The 27091-nt window shown below is 38.0% G+C and overlaps 1 protein-coding gene across 2 annotated transcripts in view; it reads right to left on the minus strand.

Annotated features, from left to right (window-relative positions):
- The window catches only part of LOC126263975 (uncharacterized), a 57831-nt gene extending 32584 nt beyond the window's left edge, over positions 1-25247 (minus strand). For both annotated transcript variants that reach the window (XM_049960959.1, XM_049960958.1), the window contains exons 1-2: positions 25160-25247; positions 24396-24631 (exon numbers count right to left, since the gene is read on the minus strand). In XM_049960959.1, the coding sequence (XP_049816916.1) occupies positions 24396-24631; positions 25160-25247 (324 nt within the window). The remainder of the gene's footprint in view (positions 1-24395; positions 24632-25159) is intronic.
- Positions 25248-27091: the final 1844 nt, after the last annotated feature.

Below are 27091 nucleotides of genomic sequence, written 5' to 3' on the forward strand. Positions count from 1 at the left end.
GTTCGCCCTACTTCAATTACTGCAGACATCTCGGAAGTATGAATGATCCTGTCAGTTTCAGCGGAAGGAGATTATGTTTAGAAATATTTTTTCTGAAAAATTTTGCTGTTACTTTAACTTCTACATAACTTATTTTCCTCAAAAAATGACAGCCAGTTATAAACAAAATGGCTGCTCATAAAGATCACTCAAAAATGCAGGTGAGAACACATCTGCTCATGTAGAGTGCCTAAAATTTCCATATACTGCATGTCTCTTTTGTAGCTAAAAGCAGGTATTTCTATTACAAGTTTGTGAAAGGTCATCTTGGCTGTATAAAAAGATGTAAGAAATTTTCATCACTTCTCTGTATGTCATTTTTAAAACCAAAGCTGAATTTACTAAGCGTATAAAATTCTAACATTACAATCTGAGTTCCATTAAAAAAGCTGCAGCTTTCATTTAAGATGAAACTGACACTTCTACATACTATAATGTCTTGTATGTAACAGCACTTATATTTCTCTAATTAACATTCTTTTTACACAGTGAACAAGTGTTTCTCACACATACAGTTCCCATTCCACTTATGCTCATATGATTTTTCAAGAGCCTGGAGTGATAAAGGCTACTGCCTTACTCTTAAAATAATTTGGAGCTACAGTTGAAATGTTATCTACTGTCCCTGAAGTCTGTGAACTATGTATCCCATTACTAACTGAATTGTCTATTGTTAACATATCTTTTAAATAAAAATGTGTTTGTTTCCACTTAACTGGGGACTAATGCCAGAAATGAATGCTTACATCTGATTATCAGCACTGAAGGAAGTAAACTTTTATCAGTTATGCATGCTGAACACTGTGACTGTGATGAATTAAGATTACCAGAAATAACTGCAACCAGTCATCTTTAACTTAGCAAAAACTGAAGTACAGAATTTACACAACTGTAATTTATAAACATTTCCACTGAATTCGAAAGTGAACTATCAAACCTAAACAGTTGCTACCGATCCTCTGAGATGGAGCACTATGATCTGATAATTAAGATACCAGAAGTTTGTGGTCAACTGAACCTACCAACACCAGATGTTGGCTGCATCCCATAACACGATGATGTGATGTGCGGTACCATATGCACACAACAGGAAGAAAACGCAACAGAGTATTTCATCTTTGTTTGTTTTGAGATGTGATTTGCAGTGACACAATGATCTGCAGTGTAGCCCAGAGAGTAAGTTTGGTTGGAAGCTGACACTTTGGTTGCAAGTTGATAAAGCCAAAGAATCTACATATGAAATCTTAGATGTGGTGACATGCGGATCTGTAACACAGCTTGAGGTTTAGGTTAGGTTGTGAGGTGACATTTGGTTCTGAGTTGGAGAAGCTATATCAAACACTTCACCAATTTGAAGTCTGATGTGACTGCAAGAAAAATGACCAAATCACTTCATATGAATGTGGCTCCTACCCAGAAATGTTGTTGAAGGAATAACTAAATATATTTTTCTTCCAATCTTGGGGCCAGCATGCAAATACTGGTCGGATGTGCACTACACATCAGAGGCTGCTTCTCAGGTAGCTGACTGTGGGTGGGATGCACAAAAGGGTTTTTTAGATTAGGCGACTCTCCATCCAATCCAGATAACGATAACTGTAGGACACCCAGAGCAACAGTGAAAGATCAAAAGAAATGCCTCCCACAGGTGAGAGTATTAAAATCCTCATGGTAAACTGCTGAAGCATTTGCAACAAAGTGCCAGAGTTTGAGTCATGAAAATCAGTTAAGCTCACATAATAGTTGGTACATAAAGCTGGTTGAAACCTGAAATTGATAGCAGTGTGATTTTTGGGGAAAATGTAAGTGTTTGTTGAAAGAATAGGAAAATGGAGGTGATGTATTTGTCGCAGAAGGCAAGGAACTCAAATTCACCGAGACAAGCTGAAGCTGCATGTGAGATCATTTAGGCAAGACTCACTATCATGGGTGGGCATAAAATAATTGCATCCTTCTATCGCCCATCAGACTCATCTCCCCATGTAACCAAAAAACTTACTGAAAACCTCAGTTCACATGTACATAAGTTCCCCAATCATACTGTCATCATCGGTGGAGACTTTAATTGTCCAACAATTAATTGGAAAAATTACAGTTTTGTTAGTGGAGGGTGTGATAAAACATCCTGTGAAACTTTACTAAATGTCTTCTCTGAAAACTACCTAGAATAGATGGCAAGGCACTTCATTCATCATGGAAATATATTAGATCTAATGGCAACAAACAGAACTGACCTCTTTGAGAATGTCCACAACAAAACTGGTATCAGTGACCATGAGGCAGTTGTAACAACTATGAATACTAAAGTAGAAAGACCAACTAAGACAAGTAGAAAGATTTATAAGCTCAGCAAACTAGACAAAATATCAGTAATGCCCTACCCTAATGGGGAACTTGAAACTTTCAGCTCAGGTCAGAAGCATGTAGAGGAACTTTGGCTCAAGTTTAAAAGAATAGTTGACCATGCATTGGATAGATATGTACCCAGCAGAACAGTTCATCATGGGAGGGAACCTTCATGGTATACAGCCACTGTAAAGAAATTTCTAAAGAAACAGAAGTTAACACATAACAGATGTAAAACAAAGCATAGTGCTGCAAACAGAGATGCTGAATGAAATGCATTTGGCTGTCAAGAGAGCAATGCATTATGCCATCAATGACTACTGTAGCAGAATACTGTCAAGCAATTTTTCGCATAACCCAAAGAAATTCCAGTCATATGTAAGGCTGTTAGTGGCACCAAAGTGCCTGAGGATAGCAAAGCAAAAGCTAAAATGCTTAACTCCATTTTCAAATTTTCCCTTACAAAGGAAAACCCGGGAGAATTGCCCCAATTTAGTCCTCGTACCACTGGCAAGATGAATGAAATAAGTATTAGTGACAGTAGTGTTGAGAAACAGCTGAGACTGTTAAAACTGAACAAAGCTCCAGGCCACGGTGGAATCCCTGTCAGTTCTATACTGAATTTGCAGATAAGTTAGCCCCTCTTCTAACTATAATCTATGATAGATCCCTTGAACAAAAACCATGTCTAGTTCCTGGAAAACGGCACAGGTCACACCTGTCTACAAGAAGGGGTCCAATGTCCTTGACATCAATTTGTTGTAGAATCTTAGAACGTATTTTGAGCTCAAACATAATGAGGTACCTTGAACAGAATGACCTCCTCAATGCCAACAAGCACGGATTTCAAAAACATTGATCATGTGAAACCCAAATCGCACTTTTGTCACATGACATACCGAAAGTTTTGGACCATGGCAACCAGGTAGATGCAGTGTTTTTTAATTTCTGGAAAGCATTTGACTCAATACCACAACTACGCTTCTTGTCAAAAGTATGATCATATGGGGTATCAAGGACTTTTTGGTAGGGAGGACAAAGCATGTTATAAGTGTCATCATCAGATGCAGAAGTAACTTCTGTTTTGGCCCAGGGAAATGTGTTGGGACCTATGCTATTCATGTTGTATATTGATGGCCTTGCAGACAATGCATTTATCTATAATGATGTACTACCTGAAAGAAGCTGCATAAATATTCAGTCAGATCTTGATAAGATTTAAACATGTTGCAGAGATTGGCAACTTGCTCTAAATGTTCATAAATGTAAAATTTTGCACTTAAAAAAAATAGTATGCTTTGACTATAATATCAATGAGTCACTTTTGAAATTGGCCAACTTATACAATACCTGGGTGAAATATTTTGTAGAGATGTGAAAGGGTTATTCATGTCAAAACACGCACCAATTCAAGGATTTGTAACTCTCTCTTATCTCAAATTTTCACAAAACTTTGCACATTATAGTATAGGAACTATACAAGAAAGCTTACGATTCCATAGACAGAGAAACACTTTTTAATACACTAGAAGAAATGAAGGTAGACAATAAGACCAGAAAACTAATTCAGGAAACATTAACAAATACAAAGTCAAAAGTGAAGTTCATGGGCGAGATCTCAGAATCTTTCGAAATCAAGACAGGAGTGAGGCAAGGAGATGGCCTGTCACCCATTTTATTTAACGCTGTTTTAGAGAAAATAATCAGGACGTGGGACAAAGGAGTCAATGGGGTAAAGATGGGGAGAGAGAAAAGTAGAACCGTCAACATAAAATGTCTGGCCTTTGCCGACGATATAGCCATCATTACAAATGACAGAAAAGAAGCCAGAGAAGCCCTAGAGAAATTGCATGAAATCGCAGCCAGAACAGGACTACAAATATCATATGAAAAAACCCAGTACGTGGACACAAAATCTACAGACAGAAGCCCATTGATAACAAAGTACGGAAAGATAACACAAGTAGAAAGTTTCAAATACCTGGGAGAGATTATACAGAAAACAGGACTGAATTCAACAGCCAATGAAGAAAGGGTTACAGAACTACAAAAAGCATACAGACTTACATGGAACCATTACAATAAAAGAAATATTTCCGTCAATGCCAAATTAAGACATTATAAAACAGTAGTCTTACCGGAGGCCTTGTATGCCTCAGAAACAACAGTAATCAGAGGAAGAACTAAAATCAAGGAAATGGAAAAGCAAGAGAGGAAAATTCTGAGAAAGATCTATGGGCCAGTTCAGAGACAGGGGATCTGGATAAAGAGACCAACAAAGGAATTGTACAAACATGCAGAGACAATTACAGACAATATCAGAAAAAGAAGGGCAAAATTCTATGGGCACATTCATAGGATGAATGAAAATAGGCTGACCAAGAAGATTTTTAACATAGTGGTGACGAATAAGGTGAAAACTAACTGGGTAACGGAAACCATGGAAGACCTCAAAAATCTAAACATCTCCACAGAAGAAATATCAAACAGAGGAAAATACAGAGAAAAAATCAACAAACAGAAATTCGAAGAAACACCAAAAGAGAAGAAATCAGGAAAGAAGTGGACAGAAGAGAGGAAGAAGAAACACAGTGAATTTATGAGAGGTTTTTGGGAAGAGAAAAGAAAGAGACAGAAAAAAGTGCCATGAATTTGAAATGTACCAATTTATGTACCATATAGTCATTGTGCCCCCCATGAACCATGGACCTTGCCGTTGGTGGGGAGGCTTGCGTGCCTCAGCGATACAGATGGCCATACCGTAGGTGCAACCACAACGGAGGGGCATCTGTTGAGAGGCCAGACAAACATGTGGTTCCTGAAGAGGGGCAGCAGCCTTTTCAGCAGTTGCAGGGGCAACAGTCTGGATGATTGACTGATCTGGCCTTGTAACATTAACCAAAACGGCCTTGCTGTGCTGGTACTGCGAACGGCTGAAAGCAAGGGGAAACTACAGCCGTAATTTTTCCCGAGGACATGCAGCTCTACTGTATGATTAAATGATGATGGCGTCCTCTTGGGTAAAATATTCCGGAGGTAAAATAGTCCCCCATTCGGATCTCCGGGCGGGGACTACTCAAGAGGACGTCGTTATCAGGAGAAAGAAAACTGGCGTTCTACGGATCGGAGCGTGGAATGTCAGATCACTTAATCGGGCAGGTAGATTAGAAAATTTAAAAAGGGAAATGGATAGGTTAAAGTTAGATATAGTGGGAACTAGTGAAGTTCGGTGGCAGGAGGAACAAGACTTTTGGTCAGGTGATTACAGAGTTATAAATACAAAATCAAATAGGGGTAATGCAGGAGTAGGTTTAATAATGAATAAAAGAATAGGAGTGCGGGTTAGCTACTACAAACAGCATAGTGAACGCATTATTGTGGCCAAGATAGACACAAAGCCCATGCCTACTACAGTAGTACAAGTTTATATGCCAACTAGCTCTGCAGATGATGAAGAAATAGATGAAATGTATAACGAGATAAAAGAAATTATTCAGATAGTGAAGGGAGACGAAAATTTAATAGTCATGGGTGACTGGAATTCGTCAGTAGGAAAAGGGAGAGAAGGAAACATAGTAGGTGAATATGGATTGGGGGGAAGGAATGAAAGAGGAAGCCGCCTTGTAGAATTTTGCACAGAGCATAACTTAATCATAGCTAACACTTGGTTCAAGAATCATGAAAGGAGGCTGTATACATGGAAGAAGCCTGGAGATACTGACAGGTTTCAGATAGATTATATAATGGTAAGACAGAGATTTAGGAACCAGGTTTTAAATTGTAAGACATTTCCAGGGGCAGATGTGGATTCTGACCACAATCTATTGGTTATGAACTGCAGATTGAAACTGAAGAAACTGCAAAAAGGTGGGAATTTAAGGAGATGGGATCTGGATAAACTGAAAGAACCAGAGGTTGTAGAGAGTTTCAGGGAGAGCATAAGGGAACAATTGACAGGAATGGGGGAAAGAAATACAGTAGAAGAAGAATGGGTAGCTCTGAGGGATGAAGTGGTGAAGGCAGCAGACGATCAAGTAGGTAAAAAGACGAGGGCTAATAGAAATCCTTGGGTAACAGAAGAAATATTGAATTTAATTGATGAAAGGAGAAAATATAAAAATGCAGTAAATGAAGCAGGCAAAAAGGAATACAAACGTCTCAAAAATGAAATCGACAGGAAGTGCAAAATGGCTAAGCAGGGATGGCTAGAGGACAAATGTAAGGATGTAGAGGCTTGTCTCACTAGGGGTAAGATAGATACTGCCTACAGGAAAATTAAAGAGACCTTTGGAGAGAAGAGAACCACTTGTATGAATATCAAGAGCTCAGATGGAAACCCAGTTCTAAGCAAAGAAGGGAAGGCAGAAAGGTGGAAGGAGTATATAGAGGGTTTATACAAGGGAGATGTACTTGAGGAAAATATTATGGAAATGGAAGAGGATGTAGATGAAGATGAAATGGGAGATAAGATACTGCGTGAAGAGTTTGACAGAGCACTGAAAGACCTGAGTCGAAACAAGGCCCCGGGAGTAGACAACATTCCATTAGAACTACTGATGGCCTCGGGAGAGCCTGTCCTGACAAAACTCTACCATCTGGTGAGCAAGATGTATGAGACAGGCGAAATACCCTCAGACTTCAAGAAGAATATAATAATTCCAATCCCAAAGAAAGCAGGTGTTGACAGATGTGAAAATTACCGAACTATCAGTTTAATAAGTCACAGCTGCAAAATACTAACGCGAATTCTTTACAGACGAATGGAAAAACTGGTAGAAGCCGACCTCGGGGATGATCAGTTTGGATTCCGTAGAAATGTTGGAACACGCGAGGCAATACTGACCTTACGACTTATCTTGGAAGAAAGAGTAAGAAAAGGCAAACCTACGTTTCTAGCATTTGTAGACTTAGAGAAAGCTTTTGACAATGTTGACTGGAATACTCTCTTTCAAATTCTGAAGGTGGCAGGGGTAAAGTACAGGGAGCGAAAGGCTATTTACAATTTGTACAGAAACCAGATGGCAGTTATAAGAGTCGAGGGGCATGAAAGGGAAGCAGTGGTTGGGAAGGGAGTGAGACAGGGTTGTAGCCTCTCCCCGATGTTATTCAATCTGTATATTGAGCAAGCAGTAAAGGAAACAAAAGAAAAATTCGGAGTAGGTATTAAAATTCATGGAGAAGAAGTAAAAACTTTGAGGTTCGCCGATGACATTGTAATTCTGTCAGAGACAGCAAAGGACTTGGAAGAGCAGTTGAACGGAATGGACAGTGTCTTGAAAGGAGGATATAAGATGAACATCAACAAAAGCAAAACGAGGATAATGGAATGTAGTCGAATTAAGTCGGGTGATGCTGAGGGAATTAGATTAGGAAATGAGACACTTAAAGTAGTAAAGGAGTTTTGCTATTTAGGGAGTAAAATAACCGATGATGGTCGAAGTAGAGAGGATATAAAATGTAGACTGGCAATGGCAAGGAAAGCGTTTCTCAAGAAGAGGAATTTGTTAACATCGAGTATAGATTTAAGTGTCAGGAAGTCGTTTCTGAAAGTATTCGTATGGAGTGTAGCCATGTATGGAAGTGAAACATGGACGATAACCAGTTTGGACAAGAATCGAATAGAAGCTTTCGAAATGTGGTGCTACAGAAGAATGCTGAAGATAAGGTGGGTAGATCACATAACTAATGAGGAGGTATTGAATAGGATTGGGGAGAAGAGATGTTTGTGGCACAACTTGACTAGAAGAAGGGATCGGTTGGTAGGACATGTTTTGAGGCATCAAGGGATCACAAATTTAGCGTTGGAGGGCAGCGTGGAGGGTAAAAACCGTAGAGGGAGACCAAGAGATCAGTACACTAAGCAGATTCAGAAGGATGTAGGTTGCAGTAGGTACTGGGAGATGAAGCAGCTTGCACAGGATAGAGTAGCATGGAGAGCTGCATCAAACCAGTCTCAGGACTGAAGACCACAACAACAACATAGTCATTGTGAATATTGATTGTGTTTTAACGCTCTCCTTAATGGGGAATTAACGATAATAATAATAATATAGGAACTACTACAACATCTTTTTGGTATCAGACTACAACTTTGTTTTACATCGAATTTTAAATGTAGTGATATTCTGGTAAATGGGCTCTGCAAGAATGTCAATGCAAAATGGCACTTATCTACATAAATGCAGGTGTTTATGAAGCTTTTGATGTGGAATTTTTTTGGAAGTTAAATAAGAAATATAGTTAAGAGATATTCACTTATTGAAGTAGTAAAATTACAAAGAAAATTTTTAAAAGTATTCATGTATATCAATTTTAGATTTCAGAAAAATTGCAAGCTTGTGGAAAAATGTTCATATCACATTTCTCCAACTTGCTGGGAACCTGATTTTGGTCTTAAACAATCACCTAGCTTGTAAGTTTTCTAATAAATATTTTAATGAGTCTTCTGCTAACTGACACACACATCTGAAATCAAAATACTTTTTGCTGTGATGGAAAATGGGTCATTTTAAAGTAAGTCCATCCACTCACTGTCTCAGATGCAATGGTATCAAAGTAGCACATTTAAGTATAACTCATTCTAGGCAGGCAAGTTACGTACCTTTCTTTAAGAGTGAAAATTTATTTCCTTTCATTTGCCTAATTCAGTGATATTTTAAAGACTATAATATATATGATTTGTGTATTCAGCCAATCACCCTCTACAGTGATAAAAAAGCGTTCGTAAGACAGCACTAACATGTTTGAAACCTTTATAGACATGAAAGTAATGCAACAATTGCTGAAATTCATTGTTGAGAATAACTGGCATGCAACAATTAGTCTATTTGGCCTCAGTTGTTCTTTGTCTTTCTGTGAGACATCTCTTATCTGTTTGTGGTGTGGCTCCATCATTCCAGTTGTAAAAAGTATGTTTTAATGGAATTAGCATTCAGTTAATTGCAATGGAAAATGTGAATTCATGCACTGTAGGAAAATTACTGAAAACACTATGTCATTTGACAACCTATACCTTAGTAAAAACTCTACAAAAAAACGGAAGAGCTGAGAGACGAACAACGAGATTTGATATTGCTTTCCAAAAGATCAAGAAAGTGCTACTATGTGTGGACATCACGGATACTATTACTTAAAAGTTATGAAAGTCATCAATGACATTATTGTGATCCTTCCCAAAAACGCAAACAGTTAAAAAATCTGAGGTCAGTTTGCTTGTTGTCGTGTAAAACATTAAGTGCTAAGAGAATCGAGGTAAAAGTGGACCAAAAAGCTGTGCGCAATTTGTCCATAACATTTGTGAACTGACATCAGTGATAGAAATGAAAGTGATGCAGATGACCCAGATGTGACATTTCACAAATCAGTACTAGAAAGTCAAAGTAGTGAGGATGCAAATAAAATTTTACACAATTTGGGGTGATCTCCCTTAAAACTTCACTCCATTCCAAATCCCAACAAGGTCTCATATGGCAAACAGAAACTAGAAAAAATGAAGCATGTTTTGGAAAGAAAAGTGTGCCAGACATTAGATTGCAATTGCGAAGGTTCTGACCATAGAGAAGAAAAATTTGATGATAAAATTATTAAGAAAACCAAAGATTTTGATGCCATGATATTGTTACGAGAGGAGAGAAAAAGTGGCTTGTGTAAGAGTACCTGAAAAAATTCAAACTTTAACTTTAGCTCCACCTTCTTGGTCAAAAGAAAACATACTGTCAGAATTCAATGTTAGTGAGTATGTGGTTCGACAAGCAAGGAAACTGGAAACAGAAATGGATATTTTATCAATTCGTAAACACAAAAGGAGCAAAGTTATTGCCAATGAAATGGTAAAGATTGTCAATGATTCCTACCAAAATGACGAATATACTCAAATGTTACCAGGTGCAAAAGACAAAGTTAGCATTCAGAAGAATGTGTATATGCAAAAAAAGACTCATCCCTTGCAACTTAAGAGAATTGTACTATTGTTTTAAATGGGAGAATCCAAACATTAACATTGGACTTTCTAAATTTTTTTCACGAAGACCGAAGTGGAGTATTTCAGCTGGTGCTGCCCGCACTCATTCAGAGAGAGAGAGAGAGAGAGAGAGAGAGAGAGAGAGAGAGAGAGAGACAGTGTGTGTGTGTGTGTGTGTGTGTGTGTGTGTGTGTGTGTGTGTGTGTGTTAGCCATAAAAATGTAAGACTGCTTCTGGACGTGGAACACATTGAAGAAACATACAAAGAACTTATTAAATTTCTTGTACGTAATTCTGAAAACTGTGCATGCTTAATCACTGTGACAATTGTCCCATAGATGACAATCTGTCAGAATTATTAACACAGAAATTAGCTTACAAAGATGCTGATGATGAAATTGATGTGGTGGTGGTGGTGGTGGGTAGTGTTCAACGTCCTGTCGACAACGAGGTCATTAGAGACGGAGCGCAAGCTCGGGTTAGGGAAAGATTGGGAAGAAAATCGGCCGTGCCCTTTCAAAGGAACCATCCCGGCATTTGCCTGAAACGATTTAGGGAAATCACGGAAAACCTAAATCAGGATGGCCGGAGACGGGATTGGACCGTCGTCCTCCCGAATGCGAGTCCAGTGGATGAAATTGAGTTCACCCAGTGGATAAACACAGATCATCGGGCAGAACTGCTAAAGCAGTCTGCAACTGTTGATGAATACACCGACTTGTTGGTAACAAAATTACAGGCACTTAAACCATGCTTATTTATATCTAAGTGTCAGTCAAAATCACTAAAAAAAAAATTGAAAGGAAATCTAACCTCAGAAAAAGTAACTCTGTTAATGCACTGTGCTGCAAACTACAGTTTTGAAATTCAGAATGAAATTCAGAGTTACCCCTGGACAAGAAGCATATGTACAATCCATCCTGTGTGTATTTATGTGGTAAATGAAGAAAGTAAATTGGTAATAGTGAACCACTGCTTTATAAGTGATGATACGAAACATGATGTAGGATTTGTAAATGCTGTCCGGAAAGAGATGGTTAAGTGGCTGGCAGAGCATTACCCAGAAGTGAAGAAAGTGCTTTATTTCACTAATGGATGTGCTGCTCAATATAAGAATAGAAAAAGCTTTAAAAATTTATGTGAGGCACAAAAACGATTTTTCTACTGATGATGAGCATTCCTAGCCACGATAAATCTGTGTGCGATGGTTTGGGAGGAACTATAAAAAATGTATTGAGAAAAGCTTATCTTCAACTAGCAAATTATGCACAAATAACAACTGCATCTGATGTTTACGATTTTTGCAAACCTAATATTGACAATTCTTTTTTCATTTCTTAGAGAAAGTCAATGTAGATTTCCTACGCAAAAAACCTCAAGAAGAGATTTTCAACAACCTGTACAGTACCTGTTACCAGGAATTTTCACCATTACAAACCACTTTCTTGTGATTATTTAGAGATTGCAAGAGTAACTTCTTCCGAAAAGCCTTCCTTAATTTTTTCATTCAATGAAAATGCCCCACAATGGACTTGCACTTGTCCTCAACAAGATTCTTTTGTAGTAGCTGTGTGTGATGACAGGTGGTACTTTGCCTTCATGAGAAATGTCTGTGATGAAGAAGGGGACCCAATATCTATCAAAACTCAGGGTGCTGCCTCTCTCTCACTCTCCCCCCCCCCCTTTTTCTTCAATATCGGAGTTTCGATAAAAATAAATCTTGTATCAGCTGTCAGAAAGTGTTTTACATATTTAAAAATCATTGTTTGGACCACAACTGCTGAAGTTGATTTTCTATATTCCAAAAAGTCAAGAATAGTTATTAATTTTTGTTTAATGCATGGGAGAGTCTAGCAGAGATACTGAAGAAACGTAACTGGCATACTCTTTAAGGCAGACATAAACTATTCCGAGAAAGTTTCAAGCACCAACTTTAACTGATTACTTTATGGATAGACTACAACTCCCTAAGTATTGCCCACATAGGGATCATAAGGATAAGATTAGAACAATCACTGGCATAGTCCATATCCCTTCAGGCAGGCTAGGAAAGAATCTTATCTTCATAGTCTCAGATATTATTGAATTTAGCATATGTTAAGATGGAGGACTAAGTAAGGAAAACATATTTTTTTTTGTTTTCTCCAAAAAGTTCCTGCTCTGAGGTGACACTCTGCACACCATTTTGAAGATGCGAATTTTGGAAAAATTTTAAAATGATTCATCTCCGGGACACTTTATATGTTTTTTTTTATTTGAAGGATAATTGCTTTATGATTACTAAGAAGTCTTCCATTTGGACTTATCTCTGCTTTTACTATAGCATTCTGAACTTTTTTTTATAATTTATGGATTTTTTTTTCAAAAATGGCAATCCATAAAACTGGGATTTTTTTTTTCTGTTGATTAGTACCATATAGTTCTCCATTCCCTGAAAAGGAGAGCTTCCACTTTTATGTTGAACAGGTTTTATAAACAACTGAAATTTTTGCCGTACAGAAAACCTGTTTTACTATCACATAACAGGCTCATAAAAATCAAAACCTAGCCTTATAGTCAAAGAACCAAAAATGTGTTCCACTACTTCAGTATCATCCTTTGTTTTGTACAGAAATTAGCCAGTCAATGAACTAAAAATGTGTTCCACTGCTTCAGTATCTTCCTTTGCTATAGAGTGATGCCTTCCTGGTAAACCAATAGAAATTGGAGCATTTACAATCTTCAAAACATTGTGAACAGGAAGTCAGCACTGATGGTGTTGCTGCTATCCTTCAGCTGGAAACCTATACCCCGCAGCTGGTCCATATGGTAGCATAAAATTCACTACAATTTTGTTTAACTCATAACTGGTGTCTATAATCTCTGCAATCCACCAGTCACAGTCATACACAAGCACACCACAAACATTCCTCTTCTCAGGTTGTGAATCTGAATGTTATCCTGCTGTTTCTGAGGTGTTGGTCGAATGATTGAAATTTCTTTTTTCTTGCTCTTTAAAGTGCGTGCAATATGAGTTCGCCCATCACTTTGAATCTAAAAATGTGTCTTCTGAATTCCTTTCACAGGAGTGGTTTGTTTGGACCATTTTTCTTTTTCTTCTCACGGAATTCTTCAATTTCCTCTTTGGACAAAAGACTGAGGGAAGTCGATGTGAAAGCTTTCACAACTCTCTTAAAATCCTCAGCATTCTGAATAGCAGTTGTATTTGGTCTGGAAAGATTATGTTTGGTAGCATGGTGTTTCAGCAGGCCTCCTATGCTATCACAAGGCCCTTCCCATGACCAGTAGCACTGTATACTCTGTCACTTGGGACAAGCGATTTACTCAGTTCAAACAGCTGGTAACAATTTTTAAAATGACAAGGAGAACAATAAGAAATAATGATGATCTTCTCTGCCCCTGTTTGCAGTTGAAAAATTTTGCGCATTGCTAGTGAAGCATATGCTGAGTCATGTCCTGTGCCATCACTCGTAACTGCAACACTTGTTGTCTTGTTTTGAAAATACGTCACTCCTGTAAAAACTGAAACCTCGTCGTTACTCCAATGATACCCTTGCACTTCTTGTGGGAGAATTAGAGACCAGTTCTCAGCAAAATCAAAGTGAAGCAATGAACATAGTTCGTCAGCCAGTACACACCCTTTCACTTCTGCAATATGTTTTTGTTGCAATTTCTTCCGATGCTGGTGTGTTACTGTTTTCACTGACCATTTACAAAGTTCACCAATGGAACTATCAAAGGCAACAGTTTTCTTAATTAGTTTATTATCCTCTCATGTCACATATGTAATTTATGCAGAGTTATTTGCTACATCTTCCAGGCCACGGGTCTGCAAAGACAGTCCTCCCTTTCCAGGGCAGTCACCACATTCTTGAAACAAACAAGTCTCTCACTTTAAGTCACAGACTACTAATGACTTCACATGCCCAATCAAGATGTCATATGTCACGTGTTCCAGTAAGTTCATCAAAGTTATGACACAAAGTTCTAAATTTGTGCAGTACACACATAAACAGACATCTCTAGGTAGGTGTGGAACTACCCATTTACATCGTAGTGCATAAAATTTTGATCTTCCAATATGTGAAGTTGTATAGGCCTAGTTGGTCTTATAAATTGCAAAAGTTTCTTTAATACTCCGAGTCATATACCTCTTCACTTTCAAAACTTTTTGATCTTCAACTGTTACAGTTATAGTGTCTTTTTTTGTTGGCATTCTGGCAAGAACAGGCCCATTTATCTTCCAGATGAAATGACTGCACTATTTTAAATTGAGCTGTCTCTAAAGGATGGCCATATTAGGGATCTGGTCTTCCACAGACTCCTTTTACAGACCTCAGATATCTTCCTTTGTCTTCCTTGTACTTTGATACTGATGGAACATGGTTCAGAATTGTTTTCTTTGAAAATCTCTCTGGAATAATAGTTAAAACTTGCACCTTTTCACTGTAGGATGCACAATATTCAGGAGCTGAATTAATATTTGTGAACAATTCGTAGCAAGAAGTGGAAGAGTGCTTTGGTTCATTTTCTTCTGAAGATGGAATTTCTACTTTGATGAGGGTGGTCAGTTTTGCTGTAGTGTATTCATCCATAGCTTTAGTAATTTCGCTGCACTTTATTGAGCCGTACAGCATATGACTACTTCACTGACCACGTTTTCTTAACGGGGGGGGGGGGGGGGGGAGGGGGGGGGTCAATCCAAATGAAGTGGTCCAATAAAAATTAAGTTGGTTGCTTGACCATTTTTACATATTTTAATTTTTTATATGTGATTACCCTATAATTGATTATTTCAAAACAGTATTTTTTTAAAATTACCTTTCACCTTTACTGAATGGCAGCCATTTTCGTTTGTAAGCGCGTGACGATGTTTCAGTTTAGAGATGTTAGCAAAAATATTAATATCTCAACACTGGGTTAAGTTACAATATTGCAATTGACAAGATTGTTTTTAGAAAAGTGTCCTCTACAACACTGTCTATTACACAAAATACCCTAAATTCAAAAATAACCAGTCAAAATGACCTCAAAAGTTTGGTATCCAAATTTTCAAAAATCTGCTTTTTAGGCCCAAAAATAACAAACAAGGAGTGAAATATGAGAGTCTATTTTTTCCTATAGTTAGATATCATATACTACTAGCCTCATAGAGAGCAAGAACACTTACAAATGTTTCCTTAATTTTTTATGAATTTTTGAAATTTGAAAATTTTCATTTTTTGTAAAGTTTGGGGTAGTTATCTCATGTGGGACTGAATATAAAAATATGATTTTAGCACAGTTTGTACACCTATATGATAGCACTGTACTGTAAAAATTTCAACATTGATATCTGACTGTGAACAAAGTTTTGAATTTTTGAAAATGAGGAGATAATTCACATCACTCTACAACTGATCTTATGGCTGTTGCCTATTCATGTGTGATATTGCTGGGATATAATCAATTATTATTGAAGTAAGGTACTGAATTATATACAAAAAGTGGAAACATCACTGAAATTAACATATATACTATTTTCACATACTTAAAATAAATATTTTCAATTAACATCCTTCGTGATGCGACTGTTCCTAAACCTGGTGGTGAATGTTAAGAACACTTATTTCTTCAGACAGCTTCTATGATATAGAATAAGACCGTTCAAGCACTGAAAGTTTCCTTCAAACATTTTTCACTGGCATCCAAACTTTGTCACTAGTAGATTTCTTGAATGATGTTCTTGGGCCAGCAGGGTGGTAAAAATGCACAAAAACATCACTGTTTTCCAAACTTACTCTTTCAACCTCTGCAAGCCACCACTGTCCATCATACACACATGCCACTATGTCATTCAACGTTAAAGACAGAGATGTAATTTTACTGACACAAAGATCCTCATAAATTTCAGTTTCTGATGTTACATAGCATAGATCTAAGTTTTCTAATGCCAAGGAATTTGTGGAAATGGCTTGTTCCTTTTATTGCTATAGTTTTCAAATCCGGTTTTAAGTGTTGTTTTCATATACAGAACCCCTTCTTTCTTGATCAGAAAATAGGTAATGCCTTTAATATTATCCTTGCAAAAGACATACATGTCCTGTACTGTGAGAATTTCGTCTGTGCTTGGTCTTTGTAGACTGGCTTTACTTACTTCACATTTTGTTGTACCTCCTACTCCATCAAATGGGTTTTTTCCATGGCAAGATGCAAACAAGTGCCATTCAGCCTCCAACCCAAAGTCTACTTTGTGGTTGCACAGATTTCAAATATTCTTTTTGTTCTTATACTGACTACCATTTCCATCTGAAAAGTACATCAGCTTCTCAACCTCGGGAAAATTCTGTTTTATGTAATTTATTACATACTTTATATAAAAAACAAAGATGCTTTAACTTACCAAACGAGAAAGCGCTAGTATGTTGAGAGGCACAATAAAATAAAAAACACACACACAAATATTCAAGCTTTCGCAACCCATGGCTGCTTCATCAGGAAAGAGGGAAGGAGAGGGAAAGATGAAAGGATGTTGGTTTTATGTGAGAGGGTAAGGAGTCATTCCAATCCCGGGAAGACTTACCATAGGGGAAAAAAAGGACAGGTATACACTCGAACACACACCCATCCATCCCCACATATACAGACACAGGCAGACAAGGTAAGTCTTTCCGCTCCCGGGACTATATTTATTACATACTTTTGAAAGACATGTACAGCCAAAGTGTTGTGCTCCGAGTAGTCACTTGCAAATTGAAGAACTATAAAACTTCATCTTTCTCATTTTTAAAGTAGAGAATAAATCGATGCACTGTTGCCTGGTCATCGAACCAGTGCTACCCTTGTATTGCATCCTGAATCACACATGTAAAATTTTCTGCAAAATCAGCTAGAACTATGCATTCAGTTTCATGACGTTGTGCTTTTTTTGTCCTTCAAAAACTTACTTTGGATTTCAGAAATATAGTGGTGACTTTTGAGTTTTTGTATGTTATCAATATAGATTCCAAGTACTCTTCCTGTGATTTAACCACTGTTATCATTTTTGTGTGTGTGTTGGGGTTTATGGGCGCTCAACATCGAGGTCATCAGCGCCCTGACACACATGAAAAGGAACGAATGTGGAGAGACCTAATAAAACTGAAAAAACACACTCAAAGAAAGCAGAAAAAGAGGGAAAATACTACATAAGAATGTAAAACCTAAGGAAAGGGAAAACATAGCAACAAGAATGACACAGGAAATTGTCATTGGCTAGCCACTTACATAAAATATGGGCGAGCTTGTCACACAGGAAACAAGTTAAAATCCCCTCCCTAAAATCTTTGTAAAAACATTGGACAGGGCACAGAACTTTAAAACTTTAACCACATTCACCCGAGTGTTGCCTAAAAGAGTTGGCAGGTCCGCTGGCAAGTCAGCCGCGGCCCGCTGGTCAGAAAATAAAACGCAATCCAGTAAAACGTGGCGCACAGTGACCTGGATGCCGCAAGCACCACACATTGGAGGGTCCTCTCGCCGGAGCAGGAAGCCATGCGTCATAGGGCTGTGGCCTATTCGAAGCCGAGTGAGGAGAACCTCGTCCCGTCAATGGGGCTGAAAGGAAGTACACCACACACGCGTTGTGGGCTTGACTAGACGGAGCTTATTGTCAGTCACTTCCAGCCACTCATCCTCCCACCGACACATGACTCGGGAGCTCATCAGCGAGGTAAGTGCGTACAAGGGGATAGCACACTGAGATACGTGTGGATCAAGACACGCCTCGTTGGCTGCGAGATCTGCCCTTTCATTCCCAGCAATGCCGACATACCCCGGAACCCAGCAGAAAGCTACAACCTTCCCCAGTCGCTGTAGTCGGAGGAGGGCATCCTGGATGGTCTGGACGACTTTATCTGCCGGATACAAATGGTGCAATGAGTGAAGGGCACTGAGTGAATCGGAACAGACAAGAAATTTAGGAGAGGAAGAACGTCGCATCTGCTCCAGCGCCCGCAAGATCGCAGACAATTCTGCATCAAAGACAGTAAAAGTCTGAGGCAGTCGGACCTTGAGGACACGATCCGGAAAAACAACTGAGCAACCAACGGAATCCCCTTGTTTCGACCCATCCGTAAAAACAGCTACATAGTCGTGGTGCTCAGATAAAATAGCAGAAAATGCTGCATTAAAAACGGTGGCGGGAGTGCAATCTCTCTTGTACTGCAATAAATCGAAAATCACACGTGGCCTCTTCAGTAACCAGGGTTGCAGGCGGTTAAAACCCAGGATTTGGGGTTGTACAGACTCCACACCGAGGGACTCAAGCACACGTTGCACTCGTATCCCAAACGGCAACGTAGCCCGGGGACGGCGGGAAAAAAGGCGGTCCAGAGGTGGATGGGCAACAAGACAGTGAGAAGGCGAGCTGGGAGCTGCAAGAAACTTACAAGCTTGGCGCACCAGCAGGAGCTGCCGCCGGATGGTAAGTGGCGGTTCACCAGCCTCAGCACAGAGGCTGGGTACGGGACTGGTCCGATAAGCACCCGTGGCCAGTCGAATCCCAGCATGGTGAACAGCGTCAAGGATCCGCAAATAAGACGGCCTCGCTAACCCATATACTGTGCACCCATAGTCCAGCCGTGAGCGCACGAAAGCTCGATAAAACTGAAGGAGACACGCCCTGTCCGCTCCCCAAGACCTGTGGCTGAGGCACTTGAGGATATTCAGTGCTTTCAGTGTTCTGGCTTTCAAGTCGCGTAGGTGTGGCAACCATGACAACTTGCTGGAGTCAAATATTAGGCCCAGAAACCGCACTGTGTCTCTAAAATGTAGGACAGTATCCCCCATATGCAAGGCAGGCAACGTAAAAAGACGACGAGAACGATTAAAATGAACACAAACACACTTATCGGCAGAAAACCTAAAACCCGTCTTTGCAACCCACTCCTCTAACCGCCGCACTGTTAGTTGCAATTGACGGCTCGCGGATGCAACACTAGAGGAGGAACAGAAAACAGCAAAGTCGTCCACAAACAAGGAGCACTGTACTGTTATCATTTTTGCCCTGTCAGTTGTGACCCACTGTTTGAAGGTAATACTGCCTGGCATTTCCTCATCATATTCGTGAAACAATTCAATAACGGTTTCCTTACCAGGACATTTATTACACACACTCATCATGCAGTCAATAACTGTGTCATAGACCACTAAATCTAGCAACTCTTTGTACATAAGGTCACAGAGTTTTGCACCCGCAATCATCAGTTTAACATTTTGATGATATAAACACATACGGAGTGTGTCCCTGAAAATACACCACTTAGGGCGGAGATCACAAAATTTTGACCTTCCAATTTTGCATTCAGGATGAGAATTTTTGAAAGCTACATAAAGTCCATTTAAATCTGACAGCACTAGACGTTTCTGCTTTGTTACTTTAACTCCATTTATAACAACTTTTTTGCTACCTTTGCATCCTAGGTACAGTCTACTGTTTTCATCATCTTCAAAAAACTGCTAGATCTTTTTAATTGTTACTCCTACTCCTTCCTTCTTTCCTAAAACTGGGAGAATGCCTTGCCCTTTCACTAAATTTCGGGTTAGTTTAACCAAATGATGAGAAACGTTGCAATCATGAAGAGAAACGCTGAATTCATGAACTAACTTTTCTCTTGATCATGTGTCAGGGATCAAACTTAAAATTTTAACTTTTTCCTCTTTAGATGTCACTGAATATTTAATTTTTAATTTCTCTATTAAGCTCAAACATTCAGTGTCAGACGATGCTGGTGTTAGGTTTTCTTCTTCTTTAGAATTAATGTTGGTATCTGTATCATTAAAGCATCATTCCAAGTCTTCTCTAATTTTGTCTGAAATTTGTTGCATCTTATTTTCAACAGCTGCTTTTCTTTTTCTGCTACTTAATTTTATTATTTTCAAAACAGGAGATACATCTAACTTAGAACAAGCAAATACCAATATGCTAACAGCTTCCTCATTAGGAATAAAAATGCCATTAATAAGGCTGCATGATTCTGGTTCTGGATTCACAACAAATATTTTTGAGTAACAATGTGGACACAGGGAATTTCCAGGAATCACATTACGTTTCACATGGAAATCTGTTTCACTCTCACTTAACAAGGACAAATGTTCAAGTTTTACTTCCCTCAAACCTTTTTCCAAAAATGTCATTGTACTTCAGAAAATATTTCTTCTTGTGATACTCAAACATTGATGTTATAGAAGAACTTACTTGAAATTTAAACAAAGTTTGTCTAACTTCATCAAAGTCATTGACATTTCTCAAGTTTCTTGAAACTGAACTGTAAACTGCTTTGTGACACATTTCCCTTGCTATCTGTCCAACAGAGCACTGTTCATCCATGTTATTGCATTCCAGTTAATCTCTCAAAATTAATTACAAATTACACACAGGGCAATGCACATAATACATTCTACACACTCAATGAAGTATGTACATCCACTCTAACAGAGGTTTCAGAACAGACTCACTACAACAATGACACACCCAGCAATAATGAACTTCTTTATTGACAATAAACCTGAACTTAAATAAGCATTTTTATTGCCATAGAACAAAAGTGAAAGCTCCTATTGTCTAATATTGCATTATTAAAAATGAAACAATAAACCATTTAAATAGGCAACAGCCGTAAGACGAGTTTTAGAGTAACGTGAATTATTTCCGCATTTTCATAAATTCTTATCTTTGTTCACAGTCAGATATCAGTGTTGAAATTTTTACAGTACAGTGCTATCATATAGGTGTACAAACTGTGCAAAAATCATATTTTTATATTCAGTCCCACATGAGATAACTAACCCCAAACTTTACAAAAAAAGAAAATTTTCAAATTTCAAAAATTCATAAAAAATTAAGGAAACATTTGTAAATGTTCTTGCAGTATATGAGGCTAGGAGTGTATCATATCTAACTATAGGAAAAAAAAATAGACTCTCATACATCACTCTGTTATTTTTGGGCCTAAAAAGTGGATTTTTGAAAATTTGGATACCAAACTTTGGCAGTAATTTTGATTGGTTATTTTTGAATTTATAGTATTTTGTGTAATAGGCAATGCAAATTTCAAGTAAGTTCTTCTAAAAACAATCATGTCAATTGCAATGTTGTAACTTTCTCCAGTGCAGAGACATTAAAATTTTTGCTAATGTCTCCAGACTCGCACCTACAAATAAAAACGGCCGCCATCTAGTAAACGTGCAAGATAAATTATTTTAAAAACTGTTTGAATTTCTCAAATATAGGGCATTCACATTAAGAAAAGTTAAAATATGTAAAAATGGTCAAGCAACCATCACTGGACCACTTGATGTGTGTTAGCCCTGGCTAACACGTACCTCTGTAGTTGACTGATTCAGGGTACCTAATTCTTCCTCTATTGATGCTAAATTTGCATCATCTGCACCATGGCAGGCTTCACCTTATTCAGATACTATCATTGTTGTTATTCTGTCAAGATATATTGAACACAAATAGTTGTCACTGGAAACGTCTTCACTTTTAAACAGAATCTTCAAATGAAAATTCTTATTCCCACCCTGAACAAAGTCTGTTGTCTATCTCTCTCTCTCTTTTATATCACTCTTTTATGGTATGCAAATAGTCAGCACACTTCACTCTCTCATGGCCCCAATCAGAAGACATTTCAAACATTCCTTTTGACAAAACACACTGCAACTGTTCAACTGGCAAATTCCTCACAAAAATGCAGATCTCACTGGATGATCTCAGATTTCTTAGAAGCCTCTTCAGTAAACAAATTAGCACTGAACAACTACAATAAAGAAACCTGCAATGAACAACCATGACAAAGAAACTGACAAGAAACTACAACACAGTGTAAGAAATATCTGCAACAATGAAAGTGAAAAGAAATAACTGCAACAAAGACAATATAAATAAACATTGCAATAAAGAAATTTGTAAGAAAATTGAAGACAGAACACTATCCTTGAAAGGGGTCAACGAAAGCGTCCGATTCCACCCGTCGGCTTTGACCCGTGACATAAGGCTGTTGTGGTGTGTGACATCACGACGGCGCAGAGTTTAGTTAGTGAGAGTGGTGTGTTTGTAGGTGTTGTTTTGTTGTGATCAGTGGTGATCTCTCTTGATGTGGTTATGTGATGTTTTTGGTTTAGTTTCCATGTGTGGCGTGTTTATACGTGGCGTATTATTGCAGTCAGTGGTTCTCTCTAGTGGTGTCTTTATGGGCAGCGTATTATATGGTGTGTGGGGTTCAATTGCGTGTTAGCGTTGCACGTGTGTGGTATAGGTGGTGACTGTGCATTCAGCGGAATATATTTAAGCGAGTTAACAATTTTGGTTTTGTTATGCTGACGTTATTGTAGTTTTTTTCTGTTCATCGTGTGTGAATTTTGGCAAATTGCTTTGTTAATGTCTTTGGTAGGTATGGATATGACTGACAAGGTTAAAACAGCTTTCGGTTGTCAGCGATGATGGGGGACAGTGCAATGTCTCTAATAAAATTTCTTCAGCTATTCGGCTTGTTGGCTGAAGTCATGATGTGTTCAGCGTGTTGTGAAGAAATGAGGCTTACAAAAGTACCACCGTCTTGGACCAGGGACAGCTACATGTGGAGATGTCTTAAGGATAACAGGTCAAGAGAAGTGTTCGATTCCAATTTTGATTTGCTAGCTGTTTTTTTGTGGTAGGATTAAGTGTGGTGGTGGTGAACGTTTTGAGATTTATAGTGTGGTATAGTGTTCAATTCCAATTTTGATTTTCTAGGTGTTTTTTTGTGGTAGCATTAAGTGTGTTGGTGGTGAAAGCATTGAGATTTATAGTGTGGTATCGGTTGTTCCTTTTTGGAGGAATATGTGTTTGATGGTTTACTTGATGACGTCATAGGAGCAGTATGGGAGTTGTTGTGAATGGTTGTTTCCGCCATATTGGTGGCATCATTGGTGAAAGCAGAGGGATGGAATCGGGCATTTCCGTTATGAACTTTTAAAATGAAACCTGTCCAACTTGAAAATGGAAGCCCTCCTTTACAGAGAATACAGTACTACACGGTACAAATCAACAGAAAAAAAAAAATCCAACTTTTCTGGTTGTCATTTCCGAAAAAAGAAATTTTTTCTGTAAATTATTAAAAAAAATTCAAAAGGCGACAGTAATGTCCAAACAAAGGATACTATTGTAATGATAAAGCAATTATCTTTCACATAAAAACAACTCTAACAAAATATCTATACAAAAAGTATGTTTCTTACTTACTCCTGAATGTTAACATATGCTAAATTCAATAACATCCGAAACTATGAAGGTAACCCCACTGCCTGAAGTGATATGGATTATTCCTACTTCATGCACAGAGGCATTAAAACCAATGTCTTCCTGTGCTACATACGTGACTGAACAGGAAGTTACCCTAATAGCTGGTACACTTGGAAGTACCCTCTGCCATGCACTTCACAGTGGTTTGCAGAGTGTAGACATAGATGCCGCAGAGACGAAACAAAAATTCACTTTATCATTTTAAAGCAGAAGTTTCTCCAACACTTACATCCATAGATGAAACAACAGATTTGATATTTAAAAAAAAATTAGTTAACATCGTGATTCTATAACAATACCTATTCCATTTTTCATTTAAATTCGAACTTCATTGATTTAATAGATGCTATACTCTGTTACTTCATGTTTTGGTGTAAATAAGATACACCACTGTATTCTCTAAGTAGTCATTATTGTAATGAACTGTGCGACAATGAAAAATTGGCACTTATTTCATTTCCAAATTTACGAGCAAATAACTACTGTGCTGCCTACTTCGCTCTTCACAATAAATAATAAAGCATCCAAAATGCATGTAAAAGAATTAAGCAAATGTCTACTCATAGATACAAAGAAGAAAACAAACACAATATAAAACAGATAATAAGAGCAACAATGGTTTCCAAACCACTACTCTGATATTTGCAAAATATATCGTATCGAACCCCATTTTATTAGACTCAAAACCTCTAGCATAACTACATACAAACAAGTCAAAACATATTCTAGCGCTGAATAACTAATTACCTGTACATAATCGATGCATTCACCAGTAACTGGATCCTTTCTAAAAGTTACATTTTGTATCACCGCAAACAAATCTCCTTCATCTAGAAGCTCAACTTTAAACTTACAGCGAAATTCTTTGTATCCAGACCACTTATCAAATGTTCGCTGTTCAGTAATTAAAATTCCATTTTCTGGAGGAAGTTTAATTGTTTGTTTTTTCACGTGTGAACAAACCTTGTCATGCCCTAAACTATCTGGAAGAAAAAAATCAGAATGAGAATAACTTAGTAGCAATGTATACGCTCGCAAATTCAAAATTTTTAACTTCATTACAATGCTGTCAACATTAATTATTTCAAGTGACTCAGTATGCACTTGATCAATACACTGCACACCAAAAGAAACCACCAGATCAACATTGTATATCACTTTACACAACAACTATCACCAGAATGATTAATCACTGAAAAACAAGTATTTCACCGCTGGCCTGCACCAGGTTAAAAATTCTTCAGGGAAGACAGCGTCAACAACTTCCAGCAACACTACTATATGGCATACGCCCTACTCTGCCAATTCATTTGCTGACATATTTAGCCTAGCAATAAACTTTCATTAACACCAAAATTATAAAAACATCATATTTATTTACGGTATTTTGTTATGAACTTGATTATATGAGCTGTCAAAACATGTAAACATTGGTACAAATTACACAATTGTGTATCACAGCACACAAATTTTCTCCCATCATTGCAGATTCCAGTATAGATTACACTCACATTTCCTGTAAGCGGAACACTGAAGAAAAACCATCAAAAAACTAAAACATAATATAACACTCTGCATCCGACCACCAGTCGGCGCCATCTTCACCGTTTTCACTGATTGCTCTCGATTCCCAGATTTTTACTCAACGATGTTCTACGAAAATAGTATGACGCACCCACTACTCTCCAGAGATGTTGCACGAACATACGTTCCACCCTCGGATCGCACATCTGTTATACAATCCGTTAAAAGGCTTACTATTGTAAAGGTTTCATCTTTTGTATTATTTTAATTATTATGGTATATTTAGTTTTTGACAATTTATTCCGCAAGTATGATTTTGAGCAGCCTACATGCCCATCTGTGCGGCCATTATATTCCGCAATTTGATTACGTTAAGCGTCATTAGTCAACTTTGCTTATTCCCTTACGTGAAACCACCGGGGAATTCACTGTATCGACTGGTTTGCATCCTGCGCGGCGCTCATATATAAGCGAAAACGATTACAGTTGACATGTTGGTTCAGATGAGGACAGAGCGATTTGTAAAGTGTTAAGTACGCAAAATTGTGTCAATGGAAACAGAAGATTGTAGTAATGGTCGTGCTTAACTGTAAGAAGCGAATTCAAAAATACAGAAAATTCTTGGAAACTAATCCTGAATGTAATGGTTGGTTGTGCATTGATGAACCGAACTCTGAAAGGGCTAGATGTAGAACCTGTAAAATAATTTTTGTGCCTGAATTGGGATGTGTTACAAACATTCTTATAGTGAAAACCATGTCAAAAATGTGAGGATGGTGTTATCTAAAGGCCAGACAATTTTGAGTTCCTTTGTGAAATCAGTTACAAGTGATGTAACTTTAAATAATGAGGCTCACATTGCTGTAATTAAATTGGTGGGATTCGGGGCAGATGACAATCTGCCTTTCAGTGTTGCAGATCAGCTGGAGGGCAAAGTTAACCCGTAACTGGTATACCTAGGTCCTAGGGACCCGAGAGAAATTTTTTTCCAGCATTGCAATGTGTGCAGCACACTGACTTGCACTCCTATGTACTCTGCAGCATTCAGTTGGCTATCAGCCCACAGCATTGTCACAAGTGTCTTCGCTAGTTTTGCATCTATAAAAGCACACGGGTCCCAAGGACCCAGTTGTAACTACAGTGGAAGATTTTCATCTTAACAGCACTTGCAATATTTTGGATTTATTGTACCGCATTTCATAAAAATGAGTGTTGAAGATACCATCGATACTCAGAACGAATCAGTGGACAGTGATATTGATGATATAAGCGGAAGTGACAGCAATTGTGAAACTAGTGAATATGAAACTGAAAGTGACAGCAATGAAGGACAATCTACAGCTAATAATATCTATGGGAGGAATAGAGTCAAATGGTCAACAGCACCCAGCATACGTGGAAGAATCCCACAAAGCAATATCATCTCTCCAATTCATCTTCCTGGAATACATGGCCCAGCTAGACAGGTAAACAAAAAGATCCCTCTAGCATTTTGGGAACTACTTTTCACTGATAAAATGATTGCAGAGATAGTACTCAGAACCAATGAAAAAATTATATCATTGCTGCCTGAGTCTAAATATTTATTCTTTCAAAAGTAACAGATCAAGTGGAAATAAAGGCCCTTATGAGTCTTTGTTATCTCTGGGGAGCCTTCAAATCAAACAATGAAGATCTGGATGATTTGTTTGCGACAAATGGCACTGGTAGACCAATTTGTAGAACAACTATGCCCTTGAAACGTCTATTATTTTTATTGCATTGTCTTAGTTTTGATGATTCAACAACCCATGATACCAGAAAACCCAGAGATAAAATGTACCACATCTCTTGGCTATTCAGTTCATTTGTAAAAGGTTGCCAAGAAAACTATCCAGTTTGAGAATATGTCACCATGGGTGAAATGTTTAATATGATTC

The sequence above is a fragment of the Schistocerca nitens genome, chromosome 1, assembly GCF_023898315.1.
Source record: "Schistocerca nitens isolate TAMUIC-IGC-003100 chromosome 1, iqSchNite1.1, whole genome shotgun sequence".
Lineage (NCBI taxonomy): Eukaryota > Metazoa > Arthropoda > Insecta > Orthoptera > Acrididae > Schistocerca > Schistocerca nitens.